The sequence below is a fragment of the Sesamum indicum genome, linkage group LG7 (genome assembly GCF_026168435.1).
Source record: "Sesamum indicum cultivar Baizhima isolate 11 linkage group LG7, ASM2616843v1, whole genome shotgun sequence".
Taxonomy (NCBI): Eukaryota; Viridiplantae; Streptophyta; class Magnoliopsida; order Lamiales; family Pedaliaceae; genus Sesamum; species Sesamum indicum.
In genome coordinates this window covers 6,865,488-6,885,935 of record NC_142663.1, presented here as the reverse complement: position 1 = coordinate 6,885,935, position 20,448 = coordinate 6,865,488, and the positions used below count along the sequence as shown (strand labels likewise).

At 33.5% G+C, this 20,448-nt stretch overlaps 1 protein-coding gene across 4 annotated transcripts; it reads right to left on the bottom strand.

Annotated features, from left to right (window-relative positions):
* Positions 1 to 594: 594 nt before the first annotated feature.
* Positions 595 to 18,805, bottom strand: LOC105166197 (exocyst complex component SEC3A). 4 transcript variants are annotated; one of them, XM_011085459.3, is made up of 25 exons: positions 18,480 to 18,803; positions 17,603 to 17,673; positions 16,747 to 16,827; positions 16,566 to 16,633; positions 16,372 to 16,474; positions 15,359 to 15,504; positions 12,599 to 12,716; positions 11,947 to 12,051; positions 11,594 to 11,695; positions 11,332 to 11,469; positions 9,497 to 9,625; positions 9,322 to 9,402; positions 9,130 to 9,204; positions 7,545 to 7,715; positions 7,349 to 7,439; positions 7,163 to 7,227; positions 6,888 to 7,058; positions 6,305 to 6,384; positions 4,721 to 4,802; positions 4,003 to 4,100; positions 3,770 to 3,878; positions 3,063 to 3,131; positions 1,943 to 2,008; positions 1,779 to 1,868; positions 595 to 886 (listed from the first exon to the last, which is right to left on the bottom strand). In XM_011085459.3, exons 1-25 carry the CDS (start codon positions 18,649 to 18,651, stop codon positions 776 to 778), a joined length of 2,592 nt encoding a protein of 863 aa, XP_011083761.1. In that variant the 5' UTR covers positions 18,652 to 18,803; the 3' UTR covers positions 595 to 775. The 4 variants fall into 4 exon arrangements, 2 of the variants coding, with proteins under 2 accessions (XP_011083761.1, XP_088738489.1); XM_088882363.1 differs by having other exon boundaries at positions 16,566 to 16,616; positions 17,603 to 18,622; XR_016066312.1 differs by lacking the exons at positions 595 to 886; positions 3,770 to 3,878 and having other exon boundaries at positions 1,795 to 1,868; positions 18,480 to 18,805.
* Between the last annotated feature and the right edge of the window lie 1,643 nt (positions 18,806 to 20,448).

The following is a 20,448-nucleotide window of genomic DNA, read 5'->3' as shown; positions in this document are numbered from 1 at the left end:
ATATAAAATACATTTAATGTTTGTTTTTTTTTTATTTTTTACATTTTATCTGTGTATTTTTTATTTTTTTACTTTCTATATATTATATATACATACATATATATAAATATAAAATAAAAGAGACATAATTTGACAATAAATAGTAATTTTTGTCTCCAAAAAATACAACATTTATAATATACATATTTATATATAAAAAATATATGATTTGACAATGAACAATTATTTTTTTGTCCCAAAATCCCAACATCACACATACACTATTTATTTTAAAATATCAACATAAATTCAAACATACTATCTATCTCTAACCGCATTTATTTATTTATATTTTTCTCTCTTTCAATTTCCAAAACACCAAAATCAAACACTTTAAAAATAAAACCAAACACTTTAAAAACAAAACCAAACACTATGGAAAGTTTCTTGAACCAAAGAAATCGAAGACGGGGAGAGGGGAGGTGTTGACCTGGGAAGAAGTAGGTGGGCGACCGCGGGGAAGAGGATTGAAGGTGGCCACAGGGAGGGAATAGGACGGCGGTAGGTAAGAGGAGGGGACAATAGTAAGTAACAAATTTACAAAAGAGAGGATAATTGATTAAAACTCGGAATAAACTAAGATTATATGTAGATATCATGATACCAACATGACCTAATCGATATCTCACAAGTGGTCTATGAAAAATGAAATTGGGGCCCAGAAAAAATAAAAGAATTGAACAGCACAAATGAGTCTACCAAAAAGAAGCCAAACTTGACAAGACTTGCTGCTCCTCTACATCGATGCCAATAGTTGTCCCATTTCTTCGACAGCTGGGATGTTCTCGGTAGGATATACTTTAACTACTAGCTGCACAAAGCTTGCATACTTGTCAAGAAACTCGCCCTGCCATAAGCCGGATAGCATCAGTTAGAGGAGAAAAATGTTTCTTCTGGTTAACAAAGAATTAATGAGCAACTAAGTACCACCTGGCACCTGGACTATATAAGTAAAAATTTATTCAAATAGATAATATTCACATATCCATAAAAGATTTTCATAAGCAATATAATAGTTAAGCATGACTGTGTTTGCATTTAGAATAACATGTTGGTTCAATCATTGTTAGTCCCTGATATAATTTTTCTTTAGGCCATGCTTATTCAAACGATTTGACAGAAGCCTCAACATGTGAACATGGAATTTTCAAAAGAAGCCGGATATTACAAGCCAAGGAACAATGGAAAATGAAACCTAAAGGAAACAAGGCAGTTTGATCAAAATACCAACAGATATTGCTTAACTGGGTATACATTTTCTAACATAAAATGCGATGGAAACAGCTTGAAGGTATTTAAAAAAGTTGGTCATTACACTTGGGTGGAGACGGAATTGAAAGTCTATCTACTTCCATTCATCAATATCACTTGGTTCCAAAGACCTCAAGAGGGAAAAAAAAAAGGTTCCACTTCATCACCCACTACAGTCTCATTCTCATGTAAGATTAAATCTCTTAATGCATAAATGAATTTCTCGAGAAAAGTTTCATCAAATCATATCATGAAATTATTATTTTATGGTAAAAAAGTTACCATCTTACCAAAAGATCAGGGAGAGATCAGTTTTACCAAAGTTATTTTCAGTGTTGAGTTCAGATGTGCAGTGCTATACTGGATCTCTAATGAGCACTTAGTTTCTTCAGTACTACAAGTTGCATTACCATGAAATATAATTGAAAAATAGTGCAAGATAATTTTCAAACCTATATGAGATGCACCTCCACATTATAAACAAATACCTTGCACTTCTCCCATAATGAAGGCAACAGTTCTTCGGAGGTCATATTCTTCTGCAATTTCTTATACATCGCAGTGATGGACTTATCAACCTACAGAAAAAAAATGTCTTCAGCAAATATTGAAGAAACCAAGTCCTAAATTGTCAAAGTGTAACTTGTCTCACCCCAGATAAACTTGATTTTGCAACCTTCCGGAGATCTGCTTTTGATACACCAATCTGGAAAGGGACCTGCAATATTTGGATACTTGTCTTTAGATTTAACATAGATGTAGACATGGGCTTAGTTAGAACTTAAGCTGGTTTTTGCATGTAATCAGTTCATTTGAATCACAATCACGAAGATATGATGCATGACCCCGTTCACTGGAAGAATGGTAAGACTAGTAGATATTTTTGACAGTGACATGTTCCACAATGCTAACAGGTTCTGTTATCTCTTTGTTTGTTGTTTCAGAACAGTTAATGATAAAGATGCTTGATAAGCTGGATTCTACAAATAGAACTGGAATATCATGTTGCATCAATATCACCATGAAATCTGCTGCAGAAGAAATTGATCAAACTACTTTCTTAGCACTTATTTTTGGTATACTCTCACAATGTCATGTGACGAAGTAAAAAGTCATGGTTGAAGTGGAAAGGAAAAGTCAATCCTTCCGAAACACATTAGAAGCTAAGATAACTCTGGACAGATGGTTACATCAAATCAAGAGAAAGGCAGAAGACTGTAATTTAATCAAAGAACAAAGGTTACATTCAAATGCTTGTGAACACATGCCCAGGATCAGATAGGTAATTCTAGACAGTATTCTGCCTCCCAAAAAATACATCCATAGAGAATTGCCTACAAAACTGTTACAATGATAACCTCCACAAAATGATATATGCTTCTAAGGGACTTTCCACAATAGCTGTCTAAGCATTCCAGTGGACTAATATATTATCACTATGAACTGATCTGCCATTTGCTATAGCAGCAGCAGAACATCAGAATAAGTTTTCAATTTAAATCAAGCATGTTAGTCTACTTCAAAGCGTCAAGTCAGGTATAATTACTGGGGTATAGTTCTCTCTAATTAGAAGAAATACATTTGAGACCCTACTGACAAATGAAGCCTGCAACTGAAAAAGCTCCAACTCCAGTTTAGGGAGTCATGGAATTTATAGTAAAAATCATTTAGCAGAGGTAATTAAGAGAATCAAAACATCAAGAACTGTGTGCTCGCGAGGGCATATGCTTCAAGGAGGAAGAGAAGTGTTATATGCAACCCCGTAAACTAACCTCTTCTGGTGTCATTACGGACAGTAAATCCTCTATCCTCCGAGCAAACTGGAAAAGCCGTTCGAATTGCTGCATTTAAGAAAGTGATGTAAAATACTCATTTCTTAAAACAAAATTGATAACAAATTGGAAGAATAAATTATTCAAAATCTGAAGATGGTCAAAAAGGAATTTACTTAGAGGGGCACCAACAGTTTTTTCTACAGAGATAACCATGGCAAGGATGTTTTTGCTTTCCTCTAATATTTGGATTTTGAGTTTTCAGTCAGTGGGAACTACGGAGTATGCAGAGGTCTAGAAATTTGTGAGCAAGGAGGATGATTAAGATTTGTGGGTTGAAACTGATGCCTCGGTGGTTACTAAATTCTTTCAAGAGAAAGGGCCTCTGCTGCATGGAGATTACTCAACCCACAGGAAGGATTAGGTATCTGGTGATATGCTCAACAATAATACTACAGATTCTCATTGAGCCGGAATCAGAGAAGCGGTTATTAGATAACTGGGGTTGTACAATAAGTGCAGCAATAATTCGCAAATTTAAAACGTCAAAGGACAGATAGTGAAATAAATGCTTGTATCCAAATGTTCCAAGGTAAGAAATTAGTATTAGCATTATATAAGAGAAATACAATTCCCATATTTTATGTTTTCTTTGTATTCATGGCTGAGGAAACAGTCATTGGTAATGCATGAAGGAGAAAACTTACATAGTATATGATTGTGTTTATATAGCGTGTGCAAGATTGATCATAAGATTCACTTGCTTGGTGATAAAATTTTGCTAAAGTGGGCACAACATTCGCCAGGTCATACAGACTGCAGATCCCAACCAGCTCATGAGTAAAATAATTTGGAAATGCTAAAATTCAGAAAGGAATTTTAGGGATGTAGTCCAAGAAAATATAAATCAAGAAATATGAGTCCGTGTGAAGTTGATAACCTGTTCTGAAATGCTGCATAGTTTTCCAAGAGCAGAACATCTGCATATTTTAAGTCTGCTTGAGAAATTTTGTCCAATGTCACAAACATTATTGTCACCTGTCAAATTTATGATTTCAAACATCTCAGAGAAATCAATACCATATCTTAACTAGAAAATGGAATATATGATCTGAGAAAAAATATATAATTGAAACTATTAGCTTTAATTTGCTAATTCAGAGGCTACGGCAGCGAAAAGCAGACTTTCATGCACATATATCTTATTGGCAATTAAATAGTTCCTCAGCAAATCTAATTCTAATTGTTTCTCTTTGTTTTATACTCCAAACTGATGTTATACATTACATTATGCATCAAGGATTCAAATGAACTGTTAGGTCAGGTAAACTGTAAAATAGCAGAGAACTGGGACTGCTTGTCACATCCTACAACGATGCCTTTCTTCAATCAAGAGTAAATATTTCATATTATACTGCTAAAGTAGACTTTCAGGTTCCGAAGGGCATGGTTTACTCTAAAGAAACTGAACATAAAAAGAATGCATATGACATCAGTGGGTGCATACGTGGTCAGAGTCCTGCAGAGATAGAAGCAAATAAGATGAGCAAAGTAGTTCATTGTTACAGATAATTGTTCAACAGTGTTAAGAGCACTCATAATTTTTGTGTAAGCCTGACCAACCCAAATGATTGTTCAACAGTGTAAAGAGGACTAACAATTTTTGTGTAAGCTTGATCAACCAAATCCCTTGACTGTCCCTGGATGTACTGCTCCATACGGGTCGCAAGAGTAGCAAATCTATCCAAATGCTAAACCCAATAAATTCATGTCTGATGGACGAAAAGCACCAAGTGAAAAAGGAAGCCACAAGCATAATAAGTGCAGTTAACAAAGAAGCTCCTTGAAAATAAATACAAAATCCTGAATACAGACGATCTTGCCACAAATTTCCAAACTACAATAGAGCCAGTAATAAGCAAAATGACGCGAAGAACTAGTGTGATTTGATTCTCTTCCAGATGATATGTACACACACTCCACTAACACACCCCAGCACGTGGGGGTGGGTTGGCTCCTTCTGGAAAGCTCAGCTGTATTGGAGAAGAAAGAGGGGGACAGATCCATGCCAAATAACACAAAGCACCTATGTCCTAAATCCAGTGATTTTCTTGTATTAGGTGCAATTTAACAGTTTTCTAGCGAATAGACATAAAACGGCCACACTGTTTCAGCGAACATGTGAAATTACTGCATTCTAAGCATCTTCAAGACTATCAATATGGGCTAGGCAAAAAATTGTTATCCATAATGGACATCGTGTTCATAACTTAAACTTCTGATGAACTTTTTACAACTAAAATATACGTGCTAAAGCAACTATAAGACGCAACACATGTTATAGCAATATCATAAATTTGCATTGGTTTCTGCTTCTATGCTTTTGTTGGGCTGAATGAATCAGCTACATAACGTTCATCTCTGATGGCTGCAACATGTTCAACAGCTTGTAAATAATCTTACTCAAGAAGTGGCCTATGATTGTAAAGTAAACACTATAGAAAATGTGATTGTCAATCAAAGTGCCTTGGCTCCATTACCATGTCACAAGCATCCAGAATAACCTCCAGAAGAGAAAGCATGTAAGTTATCACAGTTGCAAATTATAATGCAATCAAATGTTGCATCATAGTAATTGGTTCTTCTAGAATTTTCAATTCTACGGAAGTAAGGTCTGAGTAGTTATTTCTACACAACATCGAGGAAAGTCACATGGCAGTTGCAGCTTCAGTAACTCACCATCAAGGATCTCAATTTAAAAAAACAACAAAGAAACAAAGAATGGATAGTTGGGGACTTCTGAGTCTGCAAGCTGCACACGGCCTTTGTAGACAAATAGGTAACCAAACTAATTCCCTTCAGAAAACTGAGAGTCCCAGGTGTTCATGTCTGTAAGATACCATCAAATGCAGAAAATCTTTAACCAAAATAACCAAGAATTTCAGTTATTCTTGTATCGATTTTACTAAAAATGAGCGAGCAAACAGAATATACGTAGCACGGCATTGATTGTGAAATAAATTTAAAGCACGTATAACAAACAAATCCTACTTGCAGCTGCTGCAATAGATACCAATGCTGGAAATGGCAGCATTGACACTCTTTGGAAATTTTATCCACTTTCCTCGAAAGTTGAAACTAACAAAGTCATATGCCTCTATAAAAAGATGATATATAATAATCACCCACACCATTAGGAGAAAGGTGGTATAAGAATAGCATTACGGTTAAGTCTACTTTACCTGGGTATATATGCCAAGACACCCACCTGCCGAACATTTCGATCATTTCTTTCAATCTGGTGGCATGCTTCATCAACAAACTGCAAACATATATAGTTATATATCACGCACATGTACACCATAGCTCAAAATAGACAAATATTCATAATTATTTAATGTCAGCAGAAGTGTACTTGTTGCTCATATTTCTTATGACTAATCTTCTTGATATATTTTCTACAAATTCCCCAGATTTCCTTTTTCAATTGTTGTTCAAGTCTTCCTTGTTACTGACAGCAGCCGGACAGAGCAATATAGGATTAAACTATCTTTCACAGTTTCTTGAAGAGCAGCTCAGATGCATTTGATAATCCTCTTCTCCATCCCCATAGAGATAGAAACTAATGAGCTTGATACTATCCTCAATTCATTTCAAGTTAAGTAACTTTAGTAGTTTCCATTTCCAGCGCTCTGAGAAATTGACAGAGCATTAAGGCATACCTCTGAATTCATCCCACAATTCATTCCAGAATCATTCGTCTGAGAATAAACAGTATCCTCCCATCAAGAATAAATTTAGCTTAGTAAGGGAATTATAACTTACACGACCAAACAACACAGAGATTCTGTTTTCGAGGTCATCAAGTAAAATACGCACATATCCTGCTGCGTCAGCTTTCTGACCAGAAATATAACGTTCAGTAATTCCATGCATTGATATACAACGCAGAGGATCAATCTTGTGGGCCCAGTCTACCACAGAATAGAAATCTTCCTAGAAAATCAACAGAAGAGAAGAAAGCAGGAAAATTTGTGAAAACATATAACTAGTTTGGTAAAACAATGAAATAATAGCAGCAGACTTCAAATTCAAGATACCTGTATTCCATCAAGCAAATCATGAAGTGACTCATTCAATGCCTGTAGATCTGTGGTTCTATTACCTGCAAAATTGACATAGGAAAACCATCATGCAATGGGCTAAAGGAGAGTTGAGAACTACAAAGAGACCAGCTTAATCATTGTCATGAATTTCCATGATACCCAAATTTTAATTATTATTACCATCAGCAGCCGCAGATTGATGGCCGTCGGCAAGACCTCCTGGTTGAAGTGCCGGAACTTCAAAGCACATGAAGAGTGCAAAAAATGAACTCTGTATTTCATTAAAAGTAACGTTCGTAAAAATGCGTGCGTTTTGCCAGGAAGAGAAGAAACATAAGTACACTGGGGTGCGGTTGTTCAGAGGCCTGACTGTCACCTCATCCACAAGGAGTGGAATAAAAACAGTGAGCATTTTGGAGTATGCTTCAGAAACGTTAGAAGTGTCAGCACTATTTGCACTTTGATTAGAGCCTGTAAAATCAAGCCATTGAGTTGGAGCCTTTGATATTTTTGTACTAGCACGAAGCTCATTTGCAAACTCACGAGCCTGGAAAATGTAAAACCATGTTTCAAGCTTGCTATTACACACTAAATACTATATAAAATCATATGAACTAAGATTGAAGTAGGTTAAAATGTTATTATTTATTATATGCACATGTTCTACAAGAACTTGAATGACCTGCAGTGCCTCAACATATTGATTATATAAGACAAATCTTCTCGGGCTCGATGCGAGAACCAATTCGAGTTTGCCAATTAGAAAACTACGTGTTTGTGAAAGAAAAGTTGCATCATGACAATATTAATAGAAATGTTATGGAAGGTGCTCTTGGGGGGTGGCCCAGCCAGTGCCCTCAAATGGGGCACTCTCATGGGCGCATAAGCCAGGGCATCTGGGCCATGCACTAGGGTACTTAAGGCATACTCCTTTTGTGCCCTAAGTCATACAGTGGTGAATAGAAATTATATCTTCCCAACTTTAGAAGGCGTCCATCACCTAATCACTTAAATACGTCTTAATATTTAAATTTTAATAAACAAAATAATATTTTTTTTACCATTCTTTTTAAAAGATTATTTATTTCATTGTTTTGTTAAGAAAGTAACTTTATACTTCTTTTCTATCGTCTCAAGAACTATCAACTTAAATCTTTCTTCATAGTATCTCATGCTTTTTACACTCAATTTTTATTCACCATCCGTTTCATACTAGTTTTTAATGTACAGCATCGTTTTAAATTTTTGACATTATTTTTTTGGGTAGATGACATTTTTGCCATCTGAACTATGCCCGTTTTTACACTTGCCATCGTATGTTTTTTTTCTCTGCAACTTACCATCTCAACTTTGCAAGATTTGCACTTTGCCATATACGATTTTTTTTTGTGGATTTTTCTATTGGAAAAACATCACATGTTATGTATTTGTGAATAATATCACATTACATAACCCTTAAATATCACAGGTGCACTGCATGTGATGTCTTTCCGACAAAAAAATTGGTTGAAAAACACTTATAAAGGGCAAAGTGCAAAATTTCATAAAATTGAGATGGTATGTTGACATAAAAAAAAAAAATTAGATGCGAAAGCATAAACGGTCATAGTTCGGATGGCAAAATGTAATTAACCCTTATTTTTTACATTTCAAAAATACTAAATAGGAAAATTTCATGGGACATATGCACCATACTAAGATATAATACCAGCAGGAGCACCTTACACATTAAAACTGTGATAAAGGCCGTTATATCTTTCTAGTATCGTATTTACCAGAAACCTATTTAGAACTATTGATCATACATCTATGGAACTTATACATAGTAGCATGTGATGTCATGATACCCAACAAACTTTGTATCTCCATAAACTTATTAAAAAATCGCAATATGTAGAACTAATGATGAAACCTAATTCCAGGATGACATAGGACTTTGCAAAAAATCATCACTCCCTCACCTCCCGGCGTAAAAGCAAATTCAAAGAGCTGCAGTAAGCTTTCCTTAAAGGATCCAAGCAATTCTTATCTAGACTCTGTAGATACAGAAGAGAAGCAGCAGCAGGAAAAGGTATCAGAACTAATGAAACAAACAAGAAAATGCAATAACATCAAACAACCAATATCTTGTAATAAATAACTCTTCATCTTACCTTCAAGTGTTGCAAAAGGCGAGCATATGTCCGGCATTTGTACCGCAGGTCAGCATGATCAGGCCTCTTCAGTTGTCCGCGCTGTTATAATCCAAGCGGCCAGAAAAGAATCCAGAATCAAAATTTTCCTCAACAGACTAATTGTTCTCAATTGAAAAGTATTTTTCATTAATACCTGAGAAAAGTAGTTCTTATCACTCATCATGAAATCCACCACACTAACAAAATAATTCCGCAGGAACTCAGATGCTCTTTGAACAAAAGTAGTTTCCAGCATTTGAAGTTCAGCACGCTTCTCTCTAACCTATACAAGTTTCAACCACCATTGCCAGCAAGGGCAATCATCCCAAGTTGTGAAATGCTAAAATCCATGTAAATACAAACTACAAATTCTTCAAATGGCACAACAAGTTTATAAGCGATATTTAATAAATGAGATAATCATTTTCCCTTTACCAAGTCACTACACGAAACCTCAGCTAAATATTGCATTTATATTATTTTATTTGTGGTCTGTATTTATGAGATGTATGTGTGCATGGAAAACGTGCGTATATTATGTCTATACTAACAATATTAATTATTAAACATAATATAATACTAGTAATAACTAGTTTATGCTTCCAATATACATAAGTAACAAAAAAGTGTAAAAATTTTTTTACTTCTTAAAAATTAAAACATGCAAATATAACTTGTGCATATTTCTTAATAACATTATTCAAATCCAAAGAGTTACTGGAATATCATTTTTTGAAATATATATTATTCAATATTTTGAAAATTATAGAACAAGTTTAACATGTCCAACCAGTATAGTTTAAAGTTCAAGGCAGATTCTTTAACCGTGAAAATTTTGACTAAAATAGTTCTAAATTTTGCCAAATCCACCCTACCTCAGCCTATTGCCATCCCTGATTCTAGTCTAGAGGGAACCTATCTTAACAAAACCAAGCAGCCAGACAGTCAAATGTAAGTAAGATGCTTTCTATATGATACTAGCAGTTCATGCACATGCAATGCATGAACAAATAAAAAAAAATACAATAAAAATATTAATATACATTAATCAATGTGTTTAAATCACGTACTTCGATCAGTTTTAATATATGACCTTATTTAGATCAAAGTTTAGTAGATCATTAACCATATATTTGTTAATTATGTGATCTAAAATGACATTATGGAAAACAATTTTATAAAATTAATTTACAAAAACACTTAATACATGATTGTAAAAGAAAAGGTTTTTTTCCTATTATAAATGGTGGTTCTCATATTTTTAGCACTTTTTTTCAAATTTTTCCCCCCAAAACAAAATTGAGTTTAGTTGAAGAAATGTATTTATTAGGATTATCAAGGATAAAAATGGAGGATTTTTCATTTTCTTTATTTTAATACATTCAATTAATACCAAAAAAAAAAAAAAAATACAACTACAACTTGGTTTTTCTTTTTTTCCCCCTTTTCATTTTTCATGTTGTTTTATTAGTGCATGCTTGTGCAATTTTTATTTAATTACAAATCTACACATAATTTTGTGGTATTTAGAGAAAGCAAAATTGGATTAACATTACTTTGGTATGAGAACTACCTCATTTTGGGGTTATTTCCATTTTTATCCTTGAGAATCCTAATAAATATACTTCTTAAACTTAAAATTCAGTTTTACTTCAGAGGGAGAAATTTGAAAACAGTGCTAAAAATAGAAAACAACCTTTCCTTTTATAACAGTATACATAAAACAGTCTTAAGCAATCTCCCACAAACTTCTCACAACAAAACACATTCTCGTGGGCTGATCGCAAGAGCTTGGTTTTGAAGCCTGTATACAGTCCTAGAGCATATTTTGGTTCTAAATTAAGAGAAACAGCATGGTCTAATCAAACTGGATGCCAAAAGGACAGAGGTTTATCTGCTCTCTGATTCAGGAAATTCAGCTCATTGGAATCTAGAAAACTCTTATAGTAAATCATGAGAGTAAAAGACATAAGCAGATAGTCTACATACAGATCTCAACTTTGCATAGCAGCGGTCCAAGTTGGGCACTTCAAGAGCTCGTAAAGCAATGGCTAGCCACTCACATGCTTCAAGATTCTCATGCATGTTTGCCTCATCAAATGATCCCCCGGACAGACATGATGCATACTGCATTTAAGAGGAAGATAACAAATAAGAAAACTGCGGAATGCTGTGACTTATGTTGGATCAAAGCATGTCATCTAAAATAAATAAGCACAACTTTCAAAATATCAAAAATCTATAGAGAGACCTCAGCCGGTATATGCAGCTTTTCAATAAGCTTGTCAAGTTCCTCAATTAACGATTTGTTGTTTACTGACTGCATTTCCAGCTTGTTATTCCCGGTTTCAATCTGCACATAGCAAAAAGATGTAGTAATATGTCAACCACAGGGCAAAGAAATGACCACAATAATTTAATGAGAAGATTTAAACATATAACAATGATATAGTTAGATTCAATTTGGCCCTGTAAGGGCATGATCAAAGATTTGGAATCAAACCAAGCAGAAAATGACCAAAGAGTAACACAATTTATAATGTAAAGTCACTTAACAATGGTATATATTTTCCAAATCAAGTAACAATGTCTAGAGATCTGTACCGACTCTATGTCCTCTCTCATATGCCTAAGTTTGACATTGAAAATGCCTAACCATTCATCCATATCCTCAACACAAGTAGTAGCCACCTCAAGCCCCTGCAGTACCTGCAGAACCCAGAAAAATTATATTATTTTATAAATAAATTTACAGGATCTTTCCAGCTGCCAACTTGAAAGGTGAAAAATAGACTTGAGCTGAAACTGGATATGTACAAAAGAAAAGGATATTGGTCAATATGATAACCAACTAAATAAAACTTGCTTCCAGGGTTTCAAATAAAGTTCATGTGAAAATTTTGACTAGTAGTTCGACAGACATCACGTTGGCCGTCAATATGCAAATGCAAAACCAGAAGAGATAAATGAAGCACCTACGTGCATTGATCAGTATTTTCTTTCCCCACTTCAGCTTCTCAATACATTACTTAATAAGTTGTTCCTTTCGGCATTTTACAAAAGAATCACTGTCTTTATGACAAAAGCCACTCTGAATGGAAAGATTAGATGCAAACAGGATTCCATGGACGAGGGAAAGCAAGAGAGTTCTTTATGGCACACAAATATATTATGAAGAAAGTATATGGAATAAAATAGAAACAATACATGCCTATATGAACTGCAAAGACCTATCACATGGGAAATCTAAAACTACCTCTCTTATCAATGGCTCATTCTCCAAAATTGCATGGACATTTGCGGCTTCTAAAGCTTGAAGCTCTCGCTTCAACCGCTCAGAAAATGCTTCTGCTTCCCCAATGCCCATGACATAACTGCGAGTTATGCAATTCTCAGTAACTTCAACATTAGGTTCAAGCAATAGGGAAAGAGTAGTGAGAAAGCATAAAGAAACCACAAGCTACCTCAAATAGCCTATAGCTACAAAATGGAAAGAAAAATATAAAGTAGCAAAAGCTCCAGACTCCAATACAATTTTCTCCAATTTAGTGGAGGAATAATTGACTCGACCTTTGACTTATTAACTCATAAAATTCTAATAAAGTATGAACATCTAAGTGAAAGAAACAATAAATTCATTTATAATCTTCTAGTTCCAATCGACTAATAGGTTGCATACAAAGCAATTTGTGGGAAAATTATGACGACTGACGATTAGTTTACATAAGTTATCCTTGAAAAGTACGTTTCCTCTTGATTTGTCAGCAGGGACACACCTGTCACCCTTTGTGTAACTTATTTCCTTCATATTTTGTCACGCTGGATAAAAAGTCCTTGTCCTTTTCTACCAATCACACTTGAACTCTACCCCTTTGTTTTCCCAAAAATTTTAACCAAGGACAATATCAGCAATAAAATCAGATATTCACCCCATAAAGAACAATTATATGTATGTGATGAAGATAACTATCATAAATGCATGCTAGACAGTTGAAATAAATAGGGGAAATATAAAGAGTAGAGCATTTTCCACTGATGACAAAGTTCCCAAATTTGGAGGCTTATGAATGGAGACAAATCTGCACTTGAAGATAAACTCTTTTTGGGGTTTATTCCATGATTTACTTTTGAGCTTCAATTTTCAGTCAATGTTAATGAAGGCTCCATCATATATTTGGAGTGCAGATTGTGTGTATTTGGATATGTGCCTCTGTGTGTGTGTGGAGACACAGACACACAGAAACAAATAAACAGACACATACACATTCATAATAGCATCCACTTTGGTCCAGCAAAGCCAAAATAGTAGATAAACACTATCCAGATTAGTCCAATTAAAAGAAAAGGGTGATATGACAAAAGCTAACTCTGGATTACATTAACAGGAAGCCTTTTGGTTACCCACCTGGTTGTACAGATGAGCGACAACTTGGGAGAGATTATATGTTATGTCATTAAGAAAAGAACTAATTCTGTAGCCATATCTTTTCATGCTTGTCCCTGCTGATCTGGAATACACTTAGAGGACAATTTAAAAGTTTGAAATTTCATGTTAACTTTTCATTCAATATATTTGTCAAGTACATAACATTGAGATTAACAATTCTTATGTTAAAATAAATAGATAATATTAGATTTTCTTGGCTTGAACAAAGCTACTGATCTTATCAAAATTACAGGAAGCAAGGGAAAACCAAATACCAATCAACTATTTTAATACATTATCCCTCCACTGACAACCATTCTTTTTATATTATATGAATCTCATTAAGAAAGAAGGATTACAAGGAACATGACAGAAAGCCCTTAAGGCTTGACGAAGTTATACAAAAGAGCTCGTCTGTATCTCTGCAAGCCCCCCAAAGATAGACCCCTGAAAGACCTAGATACTCACACCTAAGGACAGCAGGCTGTGTAACTCTCTTTATAAATGCAACAATAAGCAATAGTCTCTGACTATAGGTGCATTCTTTCCTACCCAAATACACCAATGCATAGAAAATTTGGATAATTTCCACAATATCGTAGTTTCTTTGCTTACTCATGACCCTACAAACCAGATGAATAAATCAAATTCACCAATTTCATTTATTGAAGATGGAACTTCAACCAAATCATTTAATAAATCAAATAGTCTCTCCCAAATGCCACCACATCTGTGCATTGCCCCTATAATTCTCCTAGTGACTTTGCACATGATACAACACTTTTGCAGACTGCCTTATAAGGTCTCCTCATTTTCTGCAGATCAGGTGTTTAGCCTCTCATTTAGTAATGACCAAATGAAAGCCTTGATCTTGGTTCCCACCTTGCCTCCAAGATGAGAGGATATAAGAAAATATTGAAGGCTATCTGGAGACAGTAAGAGAATGAAAGAAAGGGTTACAGGTGTAATTTCCTGAAGGATCAATTGCCTAGACTCTATAATCTATAACAAAGAGATGGATGAATTTATCAAGAGCATGTAGGAGAATGATTCTATCATTAGTTATTAATTACATAATAAAACAGTTCAATTTAATTTTTTTGGTCAAATAAAATTTAATTGGAGATTTCATTTCATTCAATTAACTTTTGCTTATTAAATATAGCTAATTAATATATAATAGTCAATAATTTAATAATTCGATTAATACTAGAATTTTAGTATTACACGACTATATGGTCCAAATATTAATAACAGTTTCATTTAAAGCATGACCCTTTTTTATTTAATAGTTAATTAGAATGCCATTTATTAAGAATGTTGTATTTTTATAATAGTTAATAATTAATATATACATATATTTTGCCATGCACTTATTACTTGTAATACATATATACACATTTCTTGCGTCCGTAATATTTTACTTCAATAGTATGTCATCTTCATGAATATAATAAAATTTTACCACTTCCTTTGGCATTTATATTCATAGGAATTTAAATTTGTTTAACGAAACCCACTTACGCTACTCTTAATCTACAAATTCATCAAAAGTAGAGAGGTTTTCACTTTGAAAATTGAAGTACGTACGTGCCTAAAAGGGCCTCCATGTCCGCTTCCTCTGCTTGAGATACAAGGTCTCTTTCAACAGTCAAATTTAAGTCTTCTGTAAAGCCAGCTGGTAACATACCCTCTGGAAGGTCCCCCTGCTGCTTAGGAATTGCTTGTGTATTTTGCTATACAAGATATAATACAGTGTCCAAGTTCAAAGTTATTGATGAGAGTCTACAAAGGAACTGGGAAATCAAAATCATGAATAGATAATCTCTTGGATTAAGCAGATGATACTTGTCGCAGATTATTAGACAGAAACTGATGCAAATGATCACGAAAAGACATCATGATCCCATGACCAGAAATTTAAGATATAAAACAGACTACAAGTTTAAATTATTGATGAAGAAAACTGCATCTCAAAATCTTTAAATTCATAGTGTTATCTGACTAAGAAGATGAGGTTCATCTAGCAGAGGATTAGTTTGAATTGATGTAAATAATCAGGAAACACACAAGTTAAAAAACTACAGAAAACAAATCTAGGATATACCGTAAATTAAATGTCTAAATTACGACAATAAGAATGGGAACTCGATATTACTAATGTTTAATCTGTTCTTAACATTCACTGAGCAGAGAATCAGTACAAATTCATGCAAACAATTTGGAAAAAGATAATGTAAAGATTTCTTCTGTTTTTGAACATATGCAAGTATCTGTTCTATGAAAAAGAGCATCTCTCGTTCCATTTTGACGAGAAAGAACACCTCTTCACTCCAGTCCTTGTTTAATGTATATTCATAAAATAATCATGAAAAGGGTTCAGTCATAAACATAAATTCTGAATGATATCTTCAAAGGAAGATTCATTAACTATTTGTCACTGTGAATATAAGTTAGTAAAGAACAAAATACTTTTGAAATACTAAATCAATGTCACCTAATTAAGAATTTAATAACTAGAATGCTGCAGAAATGTGTATCAAGAACAGCTTCTTGTAAACTACACAAAAATTGAGGTCCAAAGAGCAAAGAGAACTGTGCACCTTAGCCCAAAGAGCCATCTCCACGACATCAATGCCAACAACTTTAGGAATATTTACCATGCAATCCTTGCTGATATTTAAGATGCAAAGCACAAGACGATTCCTACAACATACAATCATCATCTTGAAAAAGAGGAACTAAGAAAAAGTTACCAAACAACTAGTGGATCTGCGAAACCAGAGCTGTGGCCTACCTGTCATCAACATTGCGCATCGTCCACTGAGTTGGGGCAACACTCTGATTTCTAAGGTTATCAAAACCCTTCATCAATGGATTAGCATAATGAGATTGAGAACATGTCTCTAACATGTGACATGATTTTATTAAAACATAAATTAGAGTAAAAAGATGAAGATCTAATTAATGAGCTATACCAGCATAAAAGTACAACCACTTGGATCGTCCGTTGAAACTTCCACTTTTGAAAGATGCTTTAGCTTGTACATTTTTGCAGCCTATATGTGGAAGAAATAGATCTATATAAGACAGTGATGTGTACTACAAACAAGTTACCAAAAGACCAGTTGCTTCAGTAAATCAGGAAGGTATAGCAGATATTTAACATGCAACATTTTAGCTACAGTCTGTTTCCACGAGTCTTCAACCTATTCTTATTTTTCCCAGGTGTCCCTTTTTATTCTCAGTGCATACTTCTGATATATATACCAATTTTTCAAACATCATTGTTGTATATGTATGCATGTCCAGATGAGGTATAAAAATATACTATAAAACGAAACGTGTTTAGCTTTTCAAAACGTGAGTTTAAACACCCTCTTGAGTGATTCTACATTGATCTTGTTTCCTCCTTTCACAGAGAAATTCACTAGATCTTTCCGCTAAATTTGATTAAACAGAAACCGAACAAATGGAACAAATAGACCACAACAAACTTGAAAGAGATTCTTTATTCATCTAAACAAGTTTGTGGATAAGTCTGTGTTGAACGACCACCTTATCTAAAAGCTTAAATTAAAAGCTTAAAAATGTTAAAAAGGAGAATCATTTAATGTTTAATATCTTGACATGCCTCCTTCACATACAAACCCTACAAGTGAAACCCTTTTTTGTAACCGAACCCATGACCTCTTGTTTGTTTTGACTCATAATACCATGTCAAAAGACCACCTCATCGACATGCTTAAAATGTTAGAGAGGGCAATCATTTAATATTTAATATCTTATCGGTCTCAATTCAAAGGAAACCTTAACAAAACATTTGATACTTACCTCAAGATAACCTCCATTGGAATATTTGAGAACACGAAGAAAAGCTTTAGTCCGTTTACCTTTTACCTTAGCTGCAAGGAACCATGAATCATTGACCAAATAATCTGTCCCTTGAACTTTAGGACATTGATACTGCACTTCATCCGAGATGCAATCATGCAAGTTAAGTAGTATAGGTGCAGTTATATAGAGACATTACTTCCTGCGAAATATTTCCTGTACGAACAGGTCAAAACAGACAAAGCAGCCAAGTATGTCCTTCATTATAATCGAAATAATGGTGTGATCAGTACTATGTCATCGTTAAAACTATTTTCACCTAACAAGAGGTACTCTTTTTTATTGTCCAAGCTCTTCTTAGCGTTCTGGAGAACTGGGGAGAAGAAGAATGACTTCTTTTGGTACCATCTTCAGCAACAAGCTTAATAACTCAATTTATGTTACTGCTAACAGCACTAATAAAAAGAGCATGGATGCCAAGGAAGCATCAAAAGTTTAGAGCAATGCTCACTCTAGATGAACATGGAACGACAAGAGTAAGATTGTAAACAAACCCTATAGAGCTATTTCGAATTACAATCACTCGTAAAATGCCATGCTTGTTCATGCATTCCACAATTAAGCCCCAAACCCACGGAATTGATTCACTATATGCTGAATCCAAGCCCATTGACTCCTTCCCACTAAAGGAGCCAATAGAGACTCCACAATTCAGAAACATCAGTGTAAAGATTAATTTGTAATCCAGTTCACTCCCTCAAAAAATTGCTCAAATGATCACCCCAAATCTTTCCTTGACAGCCCAACACATACGTTTACACGGAGATATGGCGACAAACAACGGATGCATGTATGTAAAATAATTAAATTGAAATACTTGAAATAGCAAGAACACGAGGCTTGGCCATGTGCCGGAGGCCCAATTTGCCGGGCTTTCCCCAGATGCCCCCGCTCTTGACCACCCTGATAGACATTACGACGGTTTCGTCCTCGATAGCCAGCTCGCATGCACGGCGTAGCTGCTCATCATCGGCGCTCGATCTCGCCATTCTTCTCGGAGCTCTTACGACAAAATTATTTGGTTGGTTATTCTGTATGAAGTCTAAGAAATGATGAGATTAACAAAGATTACGACAATTAATTCTAAATTAAATTATGAGCATGAAACCATGTCTCCATCTTCAATATTTTTTTACAAACAAATATATCATTTGATCCAAAGAAATAGTTTCTCTCTCTCTCTCTCTCTCTCTCTCCTTTTTTTTCTTTTTTTATAATGACACTTTCCTCCCTTAAAATTTAATATAATTACACATAAATTTTTTATAATTTTAAAATTTATATTTAACATTTTTTAAATTTGCTTATATCTAATAAATAAGTCCCTCCATTAATTAAAATTCACCGAATTTTGCTGATATTAATAAAAATAAATAAATATTTACCCGCAATTAACTGAGTACTAATATACTTATATTTATCGTTATAAAGGTAGTTTTGCCATAAAAAGATTTATTTGACCTCCAATAAATGATAAGTCAATTGAGAGTTAATATCAATTTTACTTCAATTTTTTTGTTAGTATCAACAAATTTAGTGAACTTTGACTAACGAATAGACTTATTTGTTAGATGAAAGTAAATTTCAAGGATGTTAAAAATGTAATTTCTCAAATTACAAGGATTTACATATAATTGCACCAAATCTCATAAGACGAGAGTGTAATCAGCCCTTTTTTTTCCTTAAGTATTCATTTATCAATCATGGTACAGTTTATGATCAAATAAATTATATGATTTAATTGTAGAGATAATTACATTCACACTTTGGTTTATGATTTATTTAAATTAACCACCCCTGAATTGACAACAAAAATACAGGTAGTTTGTATAATAATATAGATATATTTTGAGGGATGTATGTATAATTTTTTTAAAATATAATAATAATTTATATAAATTAAAGCCACCTTGATAAAATAGATAGTTATTGAAAAAGCTAAAAAAAACGTAAATAGGAGATGATATATTAATATTTAATTTATAATTTAAAGATTGGTGAAAATTTTTTTTGTTTTTATTTATTTTTTGTTTATATTACTCTCTATTTTTTTTATTAAATCAAAATATTAATTAGAAATTAAATTAAAAAGTACTTTTCTTTAATTGATAAGTGACGTTTTATTATAAATCACGAAAAATAATTTATACATTCTGATATATTTGTTACCTCATTTATCATATTTTTTACAAAGTATTTATTTATTTAAAAATAGATCAAAAGCATTATACATTCATAATTTGAAGAAATCATATATATTATTGATTATGTCACGTATATGTTAATGATTGTTGCAGAACTGTATGCAGTTTTTGTAAACAAAAATATATATAAATGCTCATTAATTATTTTTTATAATAAATAAATTTGTGTTTTAGAGATTTATTTTAATTATTATTATAAAAATAATAATAAAATAGAGGGATACTCATTTGCTACCTAATTAACAGCGAGAGAACATCAATAGGCCTTTATTTAATTATGTGGCCAAAATAATAGAACTAATATTTCTTGGACTCTTTCTTCAGATGTCTTACCCATGTTTTCTTTTTTTAATTCTTTTAATGAAAAAGTAACTGGGGAATATTGCTCATACAACAGGGGTGTTAGCCATGGTAATAGGGTTAATTATTTTTATATTATTCAAAAAAAAGAATATTATAAAAATATAATTTATATAAAATATATAATAAATTTATGTCGAGTCGTGCATTCGACTAAAAAAATTATCTTTTTTTTAGAAAGGAGGGTGTTGTGGATAGTTTTCACGACTTGGTGTCGTGGAT